The sequence below is a fragment of the Tiliqua scincoides genome, chromosome 8 (genome assembly GCF_035046505.1).
Source record: "Tiliqua scincoides isolate rTilSci1 chromosome 8, rTilSci1.hap2, whole genome shotgun sequence".
Lineage (NCBI taxonomy): Eukaryota > Metazoa > Chordata > Lepidosauria > Squamata > Scincidae > Tiliqua > Tiliqua scincoides.
The window spans coordinates 8,999,563-9,021,182 of record NC_089828.1 but is presented as its reverse complement, the minus strand read 5'-3'; the positions used below and the strand labels follow the sequence as shown (position 1 = coordinate 9,021,182).

Below are 21,620 nucleotides of genomic sequence, written 5' to 3'. Positions count from 1 at the left end.
TTATGTTAAAGGTTCTACTATTCTTCAGAACAAATTGTGCAAGTATTGCAGGTTTGGCAGGGCGCTGTGTTTTCCAAATGGGTGGCTTGCATATCTACCAAGCTATGTATGATGCCATTGCCATGGCAACAGGTACCAGCTCATCATGAGCTATGTTATATACTGCCAGTTCAGCAATAGCTTGCCTATGGAGCAGTATCTTGATTTGAACCATGAGCTGCAGCAATTTTTAAAAAAAAAATAAAGGCATTTTGCCCATCTGTTGTGGTCTAATCATAAGAATTTGGTCCTACTGGGTAGCTAGAACCCAGATAAATGCCATAAATATCACTGCATGGAGTAATATCACTGCTATTTTGAATAGAGTAATCTCAATGCATTGGCTAAAGGTCACTTATGCTCTGCTTTGTAAAGGTTTGCAAAATTTTGGATCGTGGATTTTGTAGTCACAGTGGAAAAAATGACAAGGGCTGAGCTGTTAGCTGCCCCTGACCAGGAAAAAGTTGCACTGGCTTTTCTTCTACCCTAGCAGTGCTGACAGGTGCAGCCCCTGTGCCAGAAGCATCTTCTCCTAAATACCCCAGCAGTATGTCCTTGCCATACTGGCAGTGTTAGTTGTGAAAAGGCTGGGGCAGCAGAAGGGAAGGCTGGCTTCCAGGATCCTAAATGGAAGACTGCCTAACATGGTTCCAGGGTGCAACATTCTCAAGGGATACCCAGGCCCCCGGGCTCTGCATGGCTGGCAAGATCTAGTTTTCTCTCTACTAGACTAAGCCCTTTTGGTTAACTCCGAGAACTGTGCTGGTATTCTGGTTCTATAAGCGCAAGAGGAAACCAACAGAACACTGGGCCAGGTAGACTGTAGGTTTACGTAAACAGCACTCCTGATTATCCAAATGTCTCTGGGACAAAGCCAGTTGCATGTGCCATTATCTTGGGGAGGGACTTTGTGGCTCACATCCTAGGAAGAAGAAAAATGGAGGCCTGCAGACTCCAGGTCAGATTGGGCCAACTCGCCCACCCACCTACAGCGCACTGAACATTAATGATGTCAGGGAATTTGGATGGTTGTGTCAGGGAGTCCCCTGGTGCAGCCTGACCAGGACCCAGTGAGGATGGTTGTCTTCCACTAACTGTACACTTAGAAGAATGTGTGTGTGTGGGAGAAGCCTGGCTCCTTGGGTGGCATTCTTTAACCTCATACCTGCAAAACCACAGGCTGCTCCTGGAAGACATGCTGGCTTCCTCTGCTGCTGAGTGCAACCTGCTTTCTCTCACCACCAGCAGCAGCACTTATCTGCACAATCAGAAAACCACCTCTGAAGTGGGGTGAGGAGCAGCCTGCAGGCAGCATTTGAGTGGCTTCGCCCTGCCTATCCTCAGAGTCTACTCTCCTACCAGTCCCTCTGGCTCAAGGGGAGCATCACAGTTAGAAAATCTCCCGGTGGCGTAGCTGGAGGGGGCGGGCACCCAGAGCGGGGAAGCGGCGCCTCCTTCCGGAGCCATTCCCGGCGGGGGGAGCAGAACGGAGCCGCACGGCTGGGAGTGGCTCCGAAGGGAGGCGCCGCTTGCCTGCTCTGGGTGTCCATCCCCTCCAGCTACGCCACCGGGAGCTCTTGCTCCCCCAGGCAGGGGCAGCACGAAGGAAGCTTCTCGTTCATTAAGCGACACCCGGCAGGGAGCAGACCCGAGGCCTGCGCTGCTCATGCTGGTTTCGAGGAAGGGAGAACCCTTTGCTGGGGGGGGGGGTCCGCCGGTGCGCCCTCTGAGCTACCTGCCCCACAGCGGGGCTTCAGCCCTCCTCGTGCCTTGACCCCAGTAAGGGAGCACGGGAAGGGGGACCCACTCGGGGCGCCAAGCGTCCTGCTGGAGAGCCGGTACTGCAAGGAGTCCGTCCTCGCCTGGAGGCGACACGGGGGCAGATGAGGCAGAGCCTCCCACCGGCGTCCTGCGACGCCCCAGCCGCGCTCCGGTGCGGGTGCCTGGCGCGGCGGGGCTTTCCGGAGGCCCCAGCGGAGGCTGCACTCCCCGGTGGGACCTTCCTGCCGGCGGCCTCAACCGCTGCCGCCCCGAGGGCTGCCTGCCCCACGGCCCCCGGGCTGAAGGGGCAGCGGGAGCAGCCCTCGACACGACCCCCGGCCGCCCCGCGCCGAGCAGCCCTGCAGGGAGAGCCCAGGCAGGCCTCGGAGGAGCCCCGCTCCGGCCGGCGGCTGCTGGGGGCGCGCGGGTTTCCGCCCCGAGGAGGCTGCTCGCCGGGGCCTCGCCGCTGCGGGCGCGCGCCGTCCCTCCCGCGGCGCATGCGCAGTGGCGCCGGCAGCGGCGCGCTCCTCCCCGCGCCCTCCCCCCGCGCCTCATCCTCATCCGGGTCCTCCGTGCGGTGCAGCAGGTCGGTAGGCGGGAAATGGCGCCTGGCCGCTGCCGGGGCTGCTGAGCGGCGACCGGGCCCCCGGCCGCGCTTCGTGGGCCGCGCCGGGCCCGGTTCTGCCGTCCCGCGACCTGCCGCGGCCCCGCGCGCCCGGCCGGCCGGCCAGCGGGGAGCCGGCGAGGGACGACCGACCGACCGGCGGGCAGGCGGGCGAGGGAGCCCGGAGGACGGCCGGCCCCCGCCCGCCCCGCCCCGCCGCGCCTCGCAGGTAACGGCGCCGCCCGCCGCCCTCGGGGACGGGAGAGGCCCGGCCGCCCCGGGCCTGCGGTCCTCGGCAAGGCTTCCCTCCCCGCCGCACGGGCCGGTCCGGGAGGAGGGCGGCGGGCACGTGGAGGCCGCGGGCGGGGAGGGTCGAGCCTCCAGCCGCGGGAGCAGTCGGCTGCGCTGCCGGCGCGGAGGGCCCCAGCCCTGGTAGGACTCCCGCAGCCGGGCCGGGCCGGGGCTGTGCAGCCCGCTAGCTCCCGGTTCCTCCGGAGCTGCGAGGGCTCCGTCCGCGCCGGCGCTGGAAGTCGCGCGAGGGCAGCCCGAGCCCGGCCGGCTGGAGCGCGGGAGGTGTCCTCGCAACAGCCCCGCGAGGGCAGTCGGGCTCCCGGGGCTTGGACCGGCCAGGGACGCGCGCTGGCTGGAGGCGGAGCGCTGCTGGAGCCCTTCGGAGAGCAGCGCCGCCGCTCCGCGAGGCGAGGAGAAGCGGGCAGATCGGGCCCTTGGGGGCGGGGCAGGCGAGGCAGAGCCTCCCCGGAGCCCTCGCAGAGCACCGCTCCCTCCCGCGGCCACGGGGGAGGCTCTGCCTCACCTGCCCTGCCCCGCCCTGCTGGTGACTGCACAGGGGCTGCCTCTGAGCTGCTCCCTGGAGCTCCTGCAGCAGCACAGAGCCTGCCCTGGGCCCCCAGGTCACTGCCCTGCACTCCTGGGGCTGGCCTGCAATTGTGACATGAGTTAGGACTGGGGGAGATGGGCAGGTGTCAGCAGCCACTCCAGGGCTGGCTGAGGCCTTTGCAGCTCCCATGGGCTCTGCTCACCAGGTACCTGCTTTGGGTTGGGACGCTGGTGTCGCTTTGAAGGAGGCTCTCTCTGCTAGGCAACATGGTGGGAGATGGAACCAGGCAGTGCTGCTGCCAAGGGTCCTGTGCCTCAGTGTTCCGCTGGAGTAGCCCTGAGCTCACGAAGCTCAACCAGCATTTGTTGTGGGTTGAAGTGATAATGCTTTATACACCCATATGTTTTAATTGGGGGATGGGGGGTTATCCTACGTGGTTTAATATATGTTTTAGTATTCTAATATATGTGTTAGCCAGGGGATGGAGGGTCATCCTACATAAAATCCATCCATTTCTCCATGCAGTAGGAAAGATCACATGTTGTGTTGTCGAGCAAATGTGCATGGAGAGCAACTGCAGCATTGCAATTGCACTGGGGTTTTCTGTAGTGACAGCAGTTCAGCCATCCTTGGGCCCACGTGGGTTCTTACGGTGGCCTGCTTGGTTTCAGCTGTCTGCCCTGCCCATGACATCTGTGGTAGAAAGAGTAGCATTTCAGAGCACTTCTGAATGTCTTCAGTATTCCTCTGCTAACTGAGTAAGAGGCAGGGGAAGAGTAACTTTTTTAGCAGGGGAAGAGTAACTGGCCCTCCTCACACCAGCAGTGTCTTTTCTAGTGGCTACCTGCTGGTGTTCTTTTGCATCTTTTTAAATTGTGAGCCCTATTGGGACAGGGAGCCATTAGTTATTTGATTTTTCTCTGTAAACCACCTTGTGAACTTTTTGTTGAAAAGCGGTATAAATACTGTTAATAATAATTAATAATAGTATTTCAGGGCAGGGGTGTCAAACTTGTTCCATACAGTGGGCAGGGTGGCATTCATGATGCCTGCTGAGGGCCAGAAGTGATGTCATTAAACAGGTCATAACTAAAAATAAGCACTTTTTCTCACTTAGGGACTCATTAGCTGCAAATGACAGAAGAGAAAACACAAATCTTCATCATCTTTCAAGATAGAAGAGCTTAATTTTCATGTGGGCTGCCCTTTCAGCAGTAACACTTCAGCATTGCTCAGCAGCTGAGAGCCTGAGGGCCAAATAAAAAGCTTCTGTGGGCCACATCCGGCCCCCAGGCCTTATGTTTGACATCCCTGTTCTAGAGTGACACTCCAGTACTGGCAGTGGTCCCCTAAAAGAGCAGGCAGTCTCCCTGCCTTGGCTTTCTGACCCCCTTGCTGTTGGGAGGATGGTGCTGAAAGAGGAAATGTCAGTAAGGGGCTCTGAAGACTATCAGCCTGTATGAATGAAATGGTAAGTTACTGTATCAGCTTCAGGTTGTCCATTGAAGTCTAATGGTAGCTGTATCTCTTCTGAACCTGAAACAATGAAGGCGCCATGGCATTGTGATGGCTGACCTTCTGGTGAGATCAGAAAGGCGAGCTGCTTCTCCGCCATCATGAGAACATTTGGATACTGAGGCAGTGGAATGACGAGGGTGTGGAGAAAAGACGAGCTGGGGCCTTTTCCAGAAGACCTGGAATGTTTGCTGAGGTCTGTTGGAGAGATTGGTTGTAGTTGCACCCACAGAGTGTCTGTTTATCAGCTGACGCGTGCAGAGAGTGTGGGCCTGCCCGCTTTAAAGCTAGCTTGTTGGATGTCTGGTTCCGTTTCCTAAAATATTGTAGTCCTCTTGGTCCTTCCCAGAAGGTTTGAGAGGGCCCATTTGCTCGCTCTGCTGTGCAGTGTTGTCCTTAGCAGTGAATGCTTTTCTACAGGTAGGCAGCTACGCTTTTTTCGGAAACCCAGTCATTCTTAAAACTTGTGACTCCCCCCTTTAAAGGAATTAGATTTGAACAGCTCCCACCCAATCCTGGCACTTTATTGGGTAAGTTCTGCCACTGTCACTTTTGGATTCCTGTGATAGCCACCACTTTCCCCCTGCCCACACATGCTTCTACCTGCTTATCCTGTGCTATCTTGTTGCGAGCCTGAGTGTACTGTAATCAGGAATACCAACTGCTGTGTCTCCCTCTCAGAAGTTCTGGGGGAGTCGATCGCTTCCCATGTCTACAGTATTTCTTTAAGTTGATACATAACATTTCATTATGCAATCTTAAAGTAACTCACAATGGAATGAAAAATAGAGCTTTGGAAAATGGTGAGCAGTGGCTGTTTGGGAAACAGTTGGGAATTGGGAGATGTTGGGCCTGATGGTTGATGGAATTTAAACAAAACACTTCTGCATGTCATATCTGAATCTCTACCTCATCCCAGGCTCACCATTTTCCTTGATAAATCATTGCAGGTGTTTTTGTAAGATGTCCATGTTTGAAACAAGACTTGGCTTCCTCTCCTCGCAGTCCAGTTCTGCACAATGACATAGGGTCCTATTTGCACCTGCTTTTCACAGGACGTTGTTGAAGTCCTCAGTTGTGGTGCCAGACCTTATAATCAGCAGGACTGCTATGCATATGGCAACTTTTAGCTTACTGTACAGAATCAGATTACTTATTTGCAGCAAAGATTTGGAGGAATTTTTTTTTCTTTACCTAAGATTTAATTAACAGTGGAATCCTTGGCAGGTTTACTCAGGACTAAATCCCACTATCTTACTTGTAGTAAAGAATGTATAGGATTGGGGTGTTTTAGCTTCAGAACCAGGTAGTTCATGAAAGCCTCTTTCTATGATAGACAGGAATCATAAATGAAATAAGTGTTTGGGAAAATAAGACTAAAGCAAGGACATTTCTATTGGAAGAGTTTATGTTGAAATGTGTCTGCAATATTAATTGATAAACTGTCTCATTTTGTGATGGGGATGCACAATTGAGCGTTCCTGGCCTCACCTTTGTTTTCCTGTGTATTGTGCATCTCAACATTTTTGCATTCTTCATGTTTCCAAGCAACATTATCTTTGGTGTCCCCTGGAGCAGCATCAGAGTTTGAGGTGCCAGCATGAGATGTTTCAAGAGTTAGGTGACCCTAGCTGGGGAGTTTTCCACGCCTGTTCTGGAGGACACAATATGATTGGCTGTTTTTGCATGTGATTTTTCCCATGTTGAATTAGGGCTGGCTGAACGTGTGGGGGTGGGAAGGAAGTACAAAGTTATGTCCTCCAACGAGAGTCTCCTCAGAATAATGCCTTCCATTGTCATAATGGATGGTTGAGTGGCTCTCTCAAATGTGGCACAGGTAGAAAAACATTTCAGGTGGTTGTCATCTGGAAAGTGAATTGATATCTTGTTGGGGGAAGACTGGCAGCAACTCAGAAAATGAGGAACTGTGTTTCATGTTACTCCTATTAAATTTGGCCTGTGTGCGAGATCTCAGAGTGGTTCTTCCAGATTTATGGCTTTGTGACTGGCCCTTTTCTCTCCCCTCCGCTCATGCAATCATTCTTGCTATGTGCTAGTTATGAGCATCTCCGTTTTGCCTATGGTAAGAGCAAACAGATGGCTTGGGGTCCTCTCTCTGGGCCCCAGTGTAGTCCTGCCCTCAGGTGGACCCCCATATTATGCAGGTCAGCTGTCCATTCCAGGGGGTAAACAGAAGTGCATTGGCTCTTGCTGTGTATAAGGAGGAAGTATTTGCTGCATCTCACATGGTGAGGAAGCAGTAAGAGAGCCTTTTGCCCATCCAGTGCTTAAGGAGAAGACCTCTGCCACTACTGGGAAAAGGGTTGAACTGCTCTTTCCCTGTGACTGCTCTTTCCCTGTCATTGGGTAGACAGCGGTGACCCATCAGCCTTGGCTTAATATGTGCTGTACAAAATGTGGCACCTGCCAATACCTGGTTTGCCAGGCAGGACTCTTCAAAGAGGAGAGTCAGGCGGCAACTTAATGATGTAGCCCTTGCTTTGCATGCAGAAAGTCCTGAGTTCAACTCCTGGCAGCTTCTGCAGGCTGGGCAGAGAACAGTTCCTCTCAAAAACCCTGGAGAGCCAAGATCAGTTGGGGCTGACTGAGCTGGGCATGCTGGGCCCAGGGTCTGCCGCTTCCTGAGCTTTCTCTGCCACTCCACGGAAGGGACTTCCGCATGAGCTCTCAGAATAGGTTGTGTCCTGAGGCCCCCAACTCTTGATCTGGTTGTGCCTGATACTCAACTATGCCCAGTATTTTATATTGTGGTGCATTATTCTACTATTGAGTGGATAAACCCGTATAGGTTTAAATGGGGGAATAATTTAGCAGAAAATGTTTTTCAGAAATTTAATCCAGTTGAGCCTTTGGAATAATGGTTCCCAAACTTTTCTGACAAGTGACTCCCTGGACCTACTGGGCCATTGGCCATGGCTCCCCCTTAGGGCTATACATTGTATAGAGCAGTGAGGGTTTCACGGCTCCCGTGGTTGGTTTCCATGGTTCCCCAGGGAGCCACGGCTCACAGTTTGGGAGCCACTGCTTTAGAGTAACATTATGATAAATTCTTCTTTCCCTCTTGGGCAAGTCATGCTCCCAGTGATGACACTAAATGTCCCATTGGTGAGAAATGGAAGGTTCTCTTTGTGAGTCTGCTGGGAAAGAAATGATTATAGTACTTATGTTGGGATCTTGTAGTGTCAAAACATTCATGTAATTGTTGAGATTTGAATGTGAAAAAGTAGAGCATGCCTGATTCCCCCCCCCCAAATTCCTTTGAGTTTTGTGCACCAGATTCAATTCTAGCAGACTTACTTAAGAGCATAAGAAATGCCCTGCTAGATCAGTCCAAAGGAGGCCCACCTAATCCAGCTTTCTGTATCTCACAGTGGTCCACTAGATGCCTCTGGGAGCACTCAAGACAACAAGATACCTGTGTCCTGTTGCCACTTCCTCACATCTGGCATTCAGAGAGGGGCTACCTCTAAAACCTGGAGATTGGTAATAGTCCTCATGACTTGCCACCTGTGGTGGACTTTCCTCCATACATTTGTCCAGTTCCCTTATAAAGACATTTAGGCCAGATTCCATCACCACATCCTGTGGCATCCCTGAAAGGTAATTCTCATTCATTTAACTTCAGCTTAATTCCAAGGATCAGAATATATGCCATCTTTTAGTGTTGTATTCCAACACTGAAACTTACACTGTGAAAATTGGTATATTGGATGTCCAAGAAGGGAATGTGTGCTTGTATAAATTCATTTTTTCTTTGAAGTGTTTGTCTTTCTCTACAGTATTTGAAATTTTTTCTGTCCGCTATGGCCACATGAATACAAAGGTGGAATATTTTAGTTGTTAGATCACTGTTACAGTGCAATCAGTGCTTGATTGTATAACCTTTTAATAGGATGCAATTGGAAGTAAATGCCAGTGAAATGGGTGGTTTTTTCTTTCAAGTAAAGGCATTCAGGAGAGGTGAACAGGGGGAAATTATAACTCATTTAAGCTTAAGTTTTCTGGTAAAGGATATACTTAGTACCAAAACTCACACTGCTGCAGAAAATTTGACCAGGAGCACCAGATCAGGCTATCTGCACTGAAATGAACATGCTTTGGGACCTTGGGCAAGTTGCTTCGCTTCTCTGGCCCTTGAGGCTTGTTCTTGTGCTAAACTTTTCTTAGGATAGTGCCAAGTTGTGCACTCGCTGCAATGTTGACACATTGCAGAAATCAGTATACAGGTGCAACCTATTTATCCACAAATTTGTCTCAACTCGAATCGGGTGGGGGGAATTGAAAGTCACGCACAACTTTGCCTCCTTTGCCTTGCCCTGTCTTCTTGTCTCCTGTTTCAAGGCAGACTGAAGCACTGCAAAAAGGCTCCGCCTCACACAGGCAGGGAATAGCCCTGGAGCCATGGAAGAGGTTCCCCTTACAAAGGAACAGTCAGACTCCTGGAGCCCCTGAGGCAGCAAAGAGGCTGAAGAGGGGAAGGGCCCCCCAAAACCTCTGTAGCCAGAACACGTGCAGCAAGGTGGAGTGCGCTCTCTCTCTCTCTCTCTCTCTCTCTCTCTCTCTCTCACACACACACACACACACACACACACACACACACACACACACACACACACACACACACAGAGGAGTGGTAGTAAGAGAGGGGTTTGCTTTAAAAACCCCCCGGGGAGTGTTTGCTGAATTCCCCCCCCCTTCAGACTGAGATGGTGCAGGCTCTCCGTGCTCCAGCCTATGGAAACAAAACAGCCCAGCAAGCAAGTCTTCCCAGCAAGCCAAAGCATGAGATTTAGGCTACAATCCTCTCCACACTTTCCTGGGAGTAAGCCCCATTGACTAGAATGGGACTTACTTCTGAGTAGGCAGGCATAGGACTAGGCTCTCAGGCTACAATCTGATCCACACTTTCCTGGGAGTAAGCCCCATTGACTAGAATGGGGTTTACTTCTGAGTAGAAATGCATGGGACTGGACTCTTAAAAGCTCAGCATCCCACCTGTTAAAGAAGTGGGAACAGCTGGCAACAGGGAGGGCTGAGTATGGAGCGGAGGAAGGGGAGGCGATTGAGAACCGCTGCCTTCGTTTCCTTCCATCCGGAAGTGTCAGGCTGCAGCGTATTTGCTTAACTCTATGCAATTTAGCACAACACATTTTTTTCTTAATCGCGCAGGGTCACGGAACGGGACTCACGCGCATAAATAGGCTCCACTTGTAGTTCTTTCAATTTCCAGAGCAGTTGTTGTTGTTATTATTAGCAGTATTTATATACCGCTTTTCAATGAAAAGTTCCAAAGTGAAAAATCAAACAATGAATGGCTCCCTGTCCCAAAAGGGCTCAGGATCTAAAAGGTTGCAAAAGAACACCAGCAGGCAGCCACTAGAAAAGACACTGCTGGGGTGAGGAGGGCCAATTACTCTCCCCCTGCTAAATAAAAGAGGAGCACCACTTGAAAAAGTGCTTCTTACCCATTAACAGGGGGTAAGCTAGAATGATAAGCATCCATGTGTTCTAGGGGATGTCAAGCCAGGACCATAATCTTGAAGAATGTAATTTGACTATGTGACACAGGAAAAGCCGTGGTGTGTGTCCTCCTTCCATCCTAATCTTTTCATTCTTCTGTGTTCTCCTGTATCTTTCTTGGTCATAATTTGTGATCAATGAGAGAAACGTAAGAATTGTTGCTGTTCATGGAAGATGAACACTCCTAAGATACTGCACAGTCTGCGGAGATCTTTCCTAGCTGGTATTTTATATACAATTATATATTCCTGTATTGCTTATGGGAAACTGGGTCTGTGAGTGGTTTGCCCAAGGCCATTCAAAAAGTTCCTCATTAGCTATAGACTGGAACTCCGGTCTCTTGGTTCAGTCTCAGTGACCTCATATTTCTCTTGCAGTATGTGCTTTATATTATCTTAGAATGCATTAATTTTATTTCGACCTTTTAGCATGCTTTGACTAACACTTGCACATTCTACTTTCCACCTTTTTTTGAGAACAAAATATGGAGAACAATATTGAGAACAAAACGGCTAATATTATAATGCCGTTGTACAAATCAATGGTAAGACCACACCTGGAGTATTGCGTCCAGTTCTGGTCACCAGATCTCAGAAAGGATATAGTGGAAATTGAAAAGATGCAAAAGAGAGCGACTAAGATGATTACTGGGCTGGGGCACTTTCCTTATGAGGAAAGGTTACAGCGTTTGGGCCTTTTCAGCCTAGAAAAGAAGCGCCTTCAGGGGGACATGATTGAGACCTACAAAATGATGCATTGGAAGGGTAAAGTGGAAAGAGAGATGCTCTTTACACTCTCACATAATACCAGAACCAGGGGACATCCACTAAAATTGAGTGTTGGGAGAGTTAGAACAGACAGAAGAAAATATTTCTTTACTCAGTGTGTGATTGGTCTGTGGAACTCCTTGCCGCAGGATGTGGTGATGGCATCTGGCCTGGACGCCTTTAAAAGGGGATTGGACAAGTTTCTGGAGGAAAAATCCATTACGGGTTACAAGCCATGATGTGTATGTGCAACCTCCTGATTTTAGATATGGGCTATGTCAGATGCAACAGAGGGCACCAGGATGCAGGTCTCTTGTTATCTGGTGAGCTCCCTGGGGCATTTGGTGGGGCTGCTGTGAGATACAGGAAGCTGGACTAGATGGGCCTATGGCCTGATCCAGTGGGGCTGTTCTTATGTTCTTATGTTGTGAATACATAACTTGTTGAGAGCTGTAAGAATAGAATGTGATGAAGGGGACAGAGGTGAGACCCTATGCCAAGTTTCACTGGTTGACATAGTAATTTTTTTCTTCAGTTAGTTTGGTGTCTGTAGCTCTTCCCATCAGCTGCTTGCCTCCTGAATCACTGCTGTTGCGAAGGACTAATGCACTTATTTTGTGTACATTTCAGCTTATGGGAGCCTTTTAGTCCTCTCTTCATTTATCCATTTTTGTGTGTGTATGTAAAAACAAAAAACTCTCTTTTCTCCTTCCCCACTAAATAAAACACTTGACGTATCTGACAAAATAGGCTCTCCACTGTAGAAGCCCGTACTGTAGTAAATCTGTTGGTCTGTAGGGTACCTCTTTGTTGGTTTTGCTCAGATTGTAGTAAAAGTTATAGGTGATCTGCTGGGTGAGCTCACTGCATCTTGCGTAAGAAGAGCAAATTCTTCCTCCAGTGGTGGCACTCTGAGCATATCCAAGTGCTCCTCAGAAGATAAGCATATCTTTTTCTTTCTTGGAATAAGGGGTGACTTTGTTAGTTTTTAGTGGATATGCAAGCTTTTTGTTGGTGGTAAAGATTTAAGTAGAATGTCATTTACAGGGCAAGATTTGGATCAGTTGGGAGGATTTTCAGGTTTCCACCTCTCTGAAGGAAGGACAGGTTTGTAATATTCTGGCAGGCAGAATTGTAGCTGAGTGAATTATTTTTCAAATTTAGACTCTGAGGCTTTCCAGCCCACTTTGGTGGTGATGTTGCAGTCAGCAGAAGTTCTGAACACCTGCAAGGTTGGTCTCAGACCCAAGAGTGCAGCCACATGGTCTCTTGGAATCCTTCAGGATGGAGCAGGCTAGGCTGTGGCATGGCTTTGAGTGACTCTTTCTTCAGCTTTTCTTGGTGCACCTGTAATGTGGATTTTCCAAAAATATTTGAATCAGCAAAGATTTTCAGTATCCTAAATTTGTCTGGGATATTATGTTTCATTTATGTTGTATATTTCCAAATGGAAAAAAAGATGCCATGTTAGTTTTGTGTTGTGTATAATTATCTCAAAATAATTTTTCTGGTAGGCAGCATTATTTAAACTGAAATACTTGATGAGGGGAAAAAGTTCAGTGAAATTCACTTAACTTGGTTTATTATATTCAAATTAATTCAAAAGATTACTTGGAAATTGTTTTATTGGAATATTTCTGGATGTGCTAGAGATGGAAACAGAAAAGCAGGCTTCCACACAGTATTTACATTTTAAGGAAAAAAATTAAGGTATTGAAAGCTGCTAAGAACTGTGTGTTTATGTTTATAATCTGTGCGTGCTGCTTTTTCAGGATAGTTGTCTGGGGGTAAAAATTCCAGCTTTGTACCTTCAACATTTGACTGGGATTGTATTAATTCATATATTGGGAATTGATTTTATGAAACATTTCTGCAGAAAAAGATATAGCAGCAGAACAATTTCCACCCAGCTTCCCTGTGGTGGCACAGTGACCAAAAATGTTACCTGCCACTGAAACCATTACATGGAAGCACTTTGCTTCTATGATCAGACAACAAAGCAAGCGAGAGATGTGCTGGTTTTTCTGGAGACCCCCAGAACAGAGGACAGCTGTGGATTTCAACTATTCAGGAGCTGAGATCTTGTCCTTGAAGGGGGCCTCAAGTCTGTTTCCTACCTTTGTAGGTTTCTTTCTAGGATTTGGAACTTGTGTAGTTTCATGCTGCAAATTTGTGAACTGGTAAGTTATACTTGTTTTAAATGTTTCTTTAATTTGCAAAATCAGCAATTTCTTATCCAGACCTCTAGAAGGTGAAATGACATTTGCATCCTACAGCCTTTCAGACAGTAATGTAACCTTAAACTAGATTCTGCTTTCATTACTGCTTTTTCAAGCACTTTAGGTACCTATCTGAACAGGAACCTTCTCACCTGTGTATTTTTGTAGAGACCAATTGTGTTGTTGGCAAGTACTAAGTGTTAAAGAGTAGGCAAAAATAATTACTAGCCCTTGGTGTAAAAAACATCAGTTTGTATAAATGCCCAGAAACAATAAAATATCAAGCCAGTAAAATTATCATCTAGAACTTGTAATTATTTACCAGCACTCAGTTTATTTAAAATTACAAATATGCCTGAGGTGAATGATTCAAAAGTGCCAATAAAATTATTATTTGAGGTCATGACTTTCTATGAGAAGCGTTTAAAGACTCATTCTGGAAGCTTTTAACAATTTGTCTATATACTACACCAGCTATGTAAGCAAAAGGAGAGGGATTTCCCAAAATAGGCTCCTGCGTGTCCAGTGTCATGGATTATAAAACCAGAGAGCTTGATGTCTCTAAGAATAATAGTTGTTTTGTTACAGAATCCGACAGGGCCTGCACAGGTTCTGCTGAAATATCTAGGTTTTCTGCCTTGTCAACTCAACATCTGAAAATTACTGGAAAAAATTCTAGTAAGATTTGCTGTATGTAGGGCAGAACATGTTAACTGCAACCCCAGTCAGTGTGGGGTCATAGTGTTTTCTTTTAAATGAAATCGTATTAACTGCTGATCTAAAGGCTTTTTAAATTGGGCGGCTACTCTTGATGTCAATAGATTAACGTTTATTTAAGTTTTGGATGTGTACAGGGTTTATGGGAAAAATTAGAATGTAGTTTCTAGTCATTCCTAGAGAGAAGTACTATCTTTTTTCCACAATGTCGCCTTCATTCTCTGTTGTGAAAATAAGAAAAGGACAAATGTGTCTTTCAGCAACTCCACTTAACCCTCCTCCCATAGTAAGTGAGGGCTGCTAGTTGGGGTGGCTTTAAAAGGGGGTTGGGTGTTGTTGTAGAGGCCGTGTCTGTTGGTGGCTCCTGGGCGCAAGGCGGCAGGGCATGATGAGGAACAGGATGCTGGACTGGGGTGGGGGCCTTTGGGCCAACAGCCAGGCTTTTCTTATGTTTGTAATCACTTCACATGTTAGGAGGTGGATTCGAGGTCGTACATTGGCTCTTGCTTGCTGGCCTCTCTTTCCAGACAACTCTGTCTTCAGATTATGCTTCCATTGGTCAGAAATCTAAGCTTAAATGTGAATTGCTATAAATAGATGATTGTTGTTGTGTTTCTGTGTTGTGAGGTTAGTTGAAGTTTGGCATTGGGTGTGAGTGGTGCTGTATCTGCGGCACAACTCCTCCACCTTGAGCAGAAGCCCACCCACATCACGTGATGCAACATTGCACATTGCAGTGTAGGTAGAGCTGCTCTTGGTGCTTTCTCTGCTGGATTCTGCTCCTTACCAACTCAACCTTCCCAGCCATTATCCAGGACAGCAAAACATTTGGTATTGCAACCTGTTTCTGGTTTCTCTCTAGAGTCAGCCAGAATCCGTAATCCCATGCTGCGTTCGGGGAATCTCCTTTGTGTGATCTGCTATATTCATAGAAACATGGCCTCGTGTCTGCAATTCTAGCCTCCATAGGTCTGCTTCTGATGGGATGAAACACACCAGTCTTAGGCTGACAGACAGCAGCAGCTGATGAGTACAAAACCACTTCCGAACTCTTGTTGATTGATTGGACTTCCAGAACTTGCCCTGTGTGTCTGGGAGAGGCTGTGGCAACAGCTGTAGCTGTTCTAGAGGAGAGGCTCTTCCCTGGATCTCACAGGAGGAATAAAAAAATTATTGGAAAAGGTATCTGTGTTGTTTTAGGATTAATCCATTAATTCAGAAGCCTGAAGAAAAGAATCTCCTTATGAAAGCTGTTGGAATTCTTTTTATGTGAAAGGAATCTCACAGTTGAAGGGAGGCATAAAAATACTAGATAATTTTCCACATTGCCCCATTTATACACATGGTTCTTTTCCTGTAAACTGTCCCTATTTCCTGCGTTTCCAGAAATTTTTGGAGTTGTGCAGGCAGTGTTGTCTTTTGCCAGTTAGCAGCAAGCGAGAAGGAAGCCTTCTGCCTAATTGGGGAAAGCAATTTAAATCTGGCAATCCTGGAATTTGTTGCATGCGGGCCTTTGGCGTATGGTGTGCCACAGGTTTCCCTCTTGTTCTCCATGTTGTTTAATATCTGGGAGAGGTCGCCCAAGGGTTTGGAGTTGGATGTCCTCAGTAGGTGTCTCATATTCAGCTCTGCCTTTGTCATCTAATGCTGGGGAAGTGGTTGAAACCTTGGATTGCTGTCTGGAGGCAATGAGGATCTAGATGTGGGCCAACAAGCTAAGATTAAATCTGTACAAAACAGGGTGGTGGTTTTTTTGCCCAGCTAAGGCTGGTGTGCCAGCTGTGGCCATATCTGAGTCAGTTGGACCTTGCCTTGGTGACATTGGAACCAGTCTACTGCAGTTCACTGTGGGGGGGGGGCTGCCCTTGAATGTCCAGAAGGTACAGCTAGTGCAGAATGCAGTGGCCTGTATAGATTTTGGGGCTAGGTGATTTGATTTGGCCCACCCACTGTACCTGCAACCACTCTGTTTCCAGTTCTAGTTCAGGCTGCTGGTTTTGAGGGACCATACAGCTCAGGACCAGAATGTTTGAGGAGCCACCTTCTCCCATGAGAACTGTCCTTTCTCCTAAGGTCAACAGAGGAGGTCTTGCTGCATGTGCTACCTCTGGCTGAGGCCCAGTTGACAGCAACAAAGAGCAAGGTGGTGCTTTTATTATGGAACTACCTCCTAGTGGTATTAAGGACTGCCCCCTCACCTTTCAGAGAGGACTAGAAACTTTCCTTTCTCCCCTCCCTAGCCTTCTCTTCCTAGTTACTTTGGGATTGTATTCTGTATTTTGTTTTAATGTTTTATTGTACTGTTTATTCTTATTATCACACTTAGGGCGCAGTCCTAACCCGTTAGGTCACTGTTTTGCAGCACTGACATAAGGGCAATGCAGCTCTGAGGTAAAGGAACAAACATTCCCTTACTTTGAGAAGGCCTCCGTGAGTGACACCCGACTGCAGGATGCAGCACACGTCCCATTGGCACCACTGTGCCAGTGCTGGAAAGCACTGACATAAGGGTTAGGATTGTGCCCTTAATGTATTTATCATTTTTGGATATGCTGTTTTTCTTCTTTTTGTACACTGCCTTGAGTGCTGTGTTTTTTTTAGAGAGAGAGACAGAATATAAATTAAATAAATTGTGACATATATATTCCTGAATAGCCATTATCTTTGCTGTGAAGGGGAAGGCTGAACCTAGATGCCGTAGACATCTTTATGGGTCTGTGTGCACTCTGCTAGTCTAGCATGTGTTGTGTTATCCTTTGTGTTCAAGAAATCCCCTGAAGCCATGCAAGTGACCATACCACTGTGTTTCCACTGCAGCAAGGATTGGGAAAGCAAATTACTGTCATTGGAAGGTTTGTAGGTAGCTGTTGCTAAGACCATTAAGGGTATTTATAACCAAGGTTCGATAGTCAGGATGTGAGCCAGGGTGGTGTAGTGGTTTGGGAGGTGGACTTAGACCTGGATGATTCAGGTTCTAATCCCCCCTCGGCCACAAAGCTTCCTGGGTGACCTTGAGCCAGTCACTTTCTCTTAGCCTCACCTATCTCACAGGGTTGTTGTGAGGACAAGAAGGAGGGGAGGAGCAGCTGTGTAAAACCACCCTGAGCTCTTCGGAGGAAGGGCGGTATAAAAATGTGAAAAATAAAATAATTAAGCGAAGGGGACTCTGGCAGTAGTATAGGACATAAGTGAGCAGTGCCTCAGAGAATCACACTCACTGGCATGTGCACTCTGTCAGTGAAGTGAAAAATTCAGGCTCCATTCAGGAAGCTGCCTCTCCCTGTCAGCATGCAGACTGCCTTCTCTGTCCTTGTGCAGAAAGCAGTATCACTGACACTTTAACAGGGACCTTCAGAGAACTGGCCTGTTTGCATGTTGTGTTTCTTGGTGAAGGCGTGCTTAAGATTCACCCCAGTAAATGTGCTACTAGACTCCTTAAGGCTTGGCAGTAGTCTGAAGGCTCTTGCAGCAACACTCAGCTTGCACAGCTGCAATCCTTTTGGAATTTTGTTTTTGACAACTTGGGGCTTTGGTCTTCACTGGGCAGAGTTTTACAGATACTTATGCAAATGAGGATTAACAACTTTCTGACCAAAAATAGTTTGGGACAGGTAGTAATCTTTTCCTGAGAAAAATGGAAGAACTGAGGATACAATGCAACTAAAATTGAACCCTTTGAAGTGTTGTTAGTTGTAGCTGGTATTTTGAGCACATGCTTAACTGTCTTCCACTGAAATCGAGACACTTAACTTTGGTCAGAATGCCTTATTAGTGATCTAGTGAGAATTCTTGAGGTATGCTTGTAATTGGGTAATAGGTTTGCAGTAGAATGATCTGCTTATTTAGTATCTTAAAATGTTAAGAGTTAGAAGGGATCTTAGGAGGCCATCTAGTCCAACCTTCTGCTCATTGTGGGCAACCACTCCAGCATCCTTGAGAGGTGGTTGTCCAACCCTTGCATTGAGGGGTGTGCCTAGAGACCTGTGTGCCATTCTTTGTAGTCATGAAAATGCCAGTTTCTGGAACACAATCAAGGGCAGAGCAGAAGAGAGGCCCTAGTGACTCACAAGATGGAGAGGGAGGTGGGTTTCTCTCCCATGATTGAGGCTCTGCAGCTGGGGCTCAGAGGCAGCACACAGTCTTTGTGGCTAGTAGCCACTGATGGGAGCCAGAGTTGCCCTTTGACAAATAGTCACAGGAGGTCAGTGGTGTCACGTAGTGCGCCGTGCAGATTTATATTTCCAGGTGGTTACCCCTCTCCAAGACCTGAAAGAAGAGCATCACTGAATGTGTTATGGGACTTAGGACAAGTTGTGCCTGTTCTGAGTATGTGCTGCCATTTGCTGCATAAAAACAACTGGCCTGGAAGTTGTGGCCAGGTTCACAACATTCAGCATACCATACTGTAGTAAGTTGGATTGGGAGCACAGCTGCAGGGTGGACTGAACTTGGACACGCCCCCTTCCCTCCCCATCTCAAGTGCCTTGACTTCTTCCAGACCCACCCTGGCTCTGCTGATTGTTTGAACCCAGAAGTTGCAATCTAGCTGTTCTGTACAAGCCAGGATGCGGAAACTAGAAGCTAAGCTCAGCCATGGTTTGTTGAATTGTCTGAATAAATCTAGAATCTGTGCTTTTCAGCCCTTGTGTTTACCTTGTTCTTGGGTATGATTTTTGTTTGAATGGAACATATGCTGTTTGGCCAAGAGTAGGCGGCTTTCTCCTCTTTCTAGCTGTGCACCTCAGACAGGAAGAGTCAGCATTCCGTTGAGAAACTGGGGGTTGCTTTCACTTAATGCATAGAATCTGTAGTGGTAGTTTTTTGTTTTTTTAAAATGAAATGTTTTTGAAGTGAGAAAAAGGCATCCTCTCCCTGCTTTGAATTCTTGTAAATACTATACAACTGTGGAGGATTAGTAGGGTTGAGAGTGTGTTTCTGTTTGTGATCTTTTTCAGTTTACATGTGATACCAACAAAAATGAGGCTGAGAACACGGAAAGCTTCTCAGCAGTCAAATCAGAATCACACGCAGCGTGCATTAAGGGTGAAGAGGAAGTACTCTGAGGTGGAAGAGAGCCTACCTGTCGGGGGAGGAAAACCACAGAAAAATGAAACTGGTTTATTGTCTTCAATCAAAAAGTTCATTAAAGGAAGCACCCCAAAGGTAAGAACTCTGCAGCTCTTTCTGACGTTCTTCCAGGGTAGTATCCCTGTAATTCCATAGCTGTTTACTGGAACCAATGAAACACGAGTGTTGTTTCATTGCAAGCATGAGTTTCACACTTATGCATACCATCCTCTTTTTGCACATGGAGATTAGAAACTTCTGATTTTCACTTACTGCAATTCATAGGTTGCAGTTGCACCCAAGTAGAGAACTACGAGGGTCACCCAGTAAGTAATGCATCACATTTTTTTTCTTCAACAATTATTTATTGAACACAATGAAACTTACACACAAGAAAGAATGATGTTTCTTCTACACTCCCTATTTTTCCACGTAATCTCCGTCCAGTTCTATGGCCTTCCTCCAGCGAGACACAAGGGCATGTATGCTCTGTTGGTACCACTCCTTGTTCTGGTCACGAAGCCATTTCTGCACTGTGCGAATCGCCTCTTCGTCATCCTCAAAATGTCTTCCGCGAATGGCATCCTTTAATGGCCCAAACAAGTGGAAGTCTGAGGGAGCTAGGTCAGGGCTGTAGGGTGGATGGGGTAACACAGTCCAACCCTGTTTAGTGATGTCTTCTGAAGTCCTCAAACTTGTGTGAGGCCGAGCGTTATCATGTTGAATCAAACATTCACCTGGGTTGTTATGGCGCCGAAGTCGCTGGAAGCGCTTCTTGAGTTTGGTTAATGCCTTCACATAAGCTTCAGAATTAATGGTGCTGCCTCTTGGCATCACATCAATGAGTATGACGCCCTCACAGTCCCAAAACACAGTGATCATGACCTTACTGGCGGAAGCAGTTGCTTTGAATTTTTTCTTCTGTGGAGATTGAGGATGACGCCATTCCACTGACTGTCATTTTGTTTCGGGCTCAAAATGGTGAACCCAGGTTTCATCACCTGTCACAATCCTGGACAAGAACGCTTCCCCCTCATCTTCAAAACGTTTCAGCAACTCAGAAGAAATGTTTTTTTCTGAGAGATTTGTGGTCCACCGTAAGACAGCGCGGAACCCATCGTGCACACACTTTTGAGTAATCAAGAGCACGGATGATTGCATCCACACTTCCTTTGCTGATTGACAGCTTCAGCGCCAACTGCCTAGTCGTTATGTGTTGGTCCTCGCGAATGAGCACATCAGCAAGCTGCGTCTTGTCAGGTGTGACAGCTGTGGATGGCCGCCCCGAACGCTGCAAATCTTGGAGCTCTGCCGAACCGCCTTCTAATGGCCTCACCCTCTGTGCCCAGCGACTAACCGTACTTCTGTTGACTGCAGATTCTCCATAAACTGTACACAAACGTTTGTGAATGTTCCCAACAGTTTCTTTCTCCGCAGTGAGAAATTCAATGACGACACGCTGCTTGTAACGTACATCACTTACAGACGCCATTTCGAAACACTGCTGCAGCTACGCTATCTGTCTGAAGAAACCAAAAATTTGTTTGCGCACTCCTGAAAATTCAGATAATGTATATCTAAAGTTTCGCATTTGTACCGTTACTGTAGGCTGAGAAAAAAAATGTGGTGCATTACTTTCTGGGCGACCCTCGTAGTGATTGCTGGAAACAAGGATTGGAAATTAGTTGCAGCCCACTGGAAACTGTTGTTTTTGTTCCAGTTCAACAGCAGCTATGGTCTGCAGTCAACCAGGGCCAGAACTTTCTAATCTTGGAGCATAGAACATTGAGGGCAACGGTGCCCAAGACTCACTCCTCAAATTGTAACTTGGCATGAGATCCTGAATGCAGTCACTTGCAACTGTGAAAAGTGCTTGTTCTTTAGCAGGCTGCAGACTCCACAGATTGAACAAAAATTATGGGGGAGAGAGAGATGATGTTGCCTTGAGAAAGTGAGAAGTGGCATCTTTAAAATGTGCAGCATAGTTCCCGGTTTAACCCAGTAGGCATTGCTCCTATTCAAACGTAGTAGTGAATAGTATGGGTGATAATTGGGCTGGGCAAACAAAATTGACTATGTTTTAAATTGAGAATTGGGTGCTTAAATGCTCAATAATTCTGTGTATTTTGCTGAAATACACTGAGCTTCTTGTTTGATAGTTGGGCAATATGAAGACAAAGGTGCAAATTGTCAGTTTTTATCCTAGCAGTGTAGAGGCTTCCTCCTCATCAAAGGGCTTCTTCCATGGAAGAAATTGACCCTAATCTCTGCACTGTGGGGACCACAAATCAGGCAAATCTGTGAATGTAGATCACTTGGAAAGGAGTTGTTTCAGGTGTCACCATCATTTACAATGAAAATTGTGCTTGTTACAGTGGTGGCATCTGTCCTGTGGAATCTCCTCCCAAGGGAGAATCAGCAGCTCTCCTCTGTTCGTTGTCTAAAACATTTCTCCTTCACAGTCTTTCTGTGGGCCCTAATCTTCTTACCACAGCTGCGGTACAAGGACATCTGCAAGAGGGATCTGAAGGCCTTAGGGATGGACCTCAACA

At 47.4% G+C, this 21,620-nt stretch overlaps 1 protein-coding gene across 2 annotated transcripts in view; it reads left to right on the top strand.

Annotated features, from left to right (window-relative positions):
- The first annotated feature begins 2,551 nt into the window (after window positions 1-2,551).
- The window catches only part of CTDSPL2 (CTD small phosphatase like 2), a 33,807-nt gene continuing 14,738 nt past the window's right edge, over window positions 2,552-21,620 (top strand). The window contains exons 1-2 of one of the 2 annotated variants that reach the window (XM_066636320.1): window positions 2,552-2,633; window positions 18,957-19,164. In XM_066636320.1, the coding sequence (XP_066492417.1) occupies window positions 18,979-19,164 (186 nt within the window). In that variant the 5' untranslated portion in view covers window positions 2,552-2,633; window positions 18,957-18,978. Of the gene's footprint in view, window positions 2,634-8,299; window positions 8,379-18,956; window positions 19,165-21,620 lie in introns of those variants that run through there. The other variant, XM_066636321.1, reaches the window with a different exon arrangement.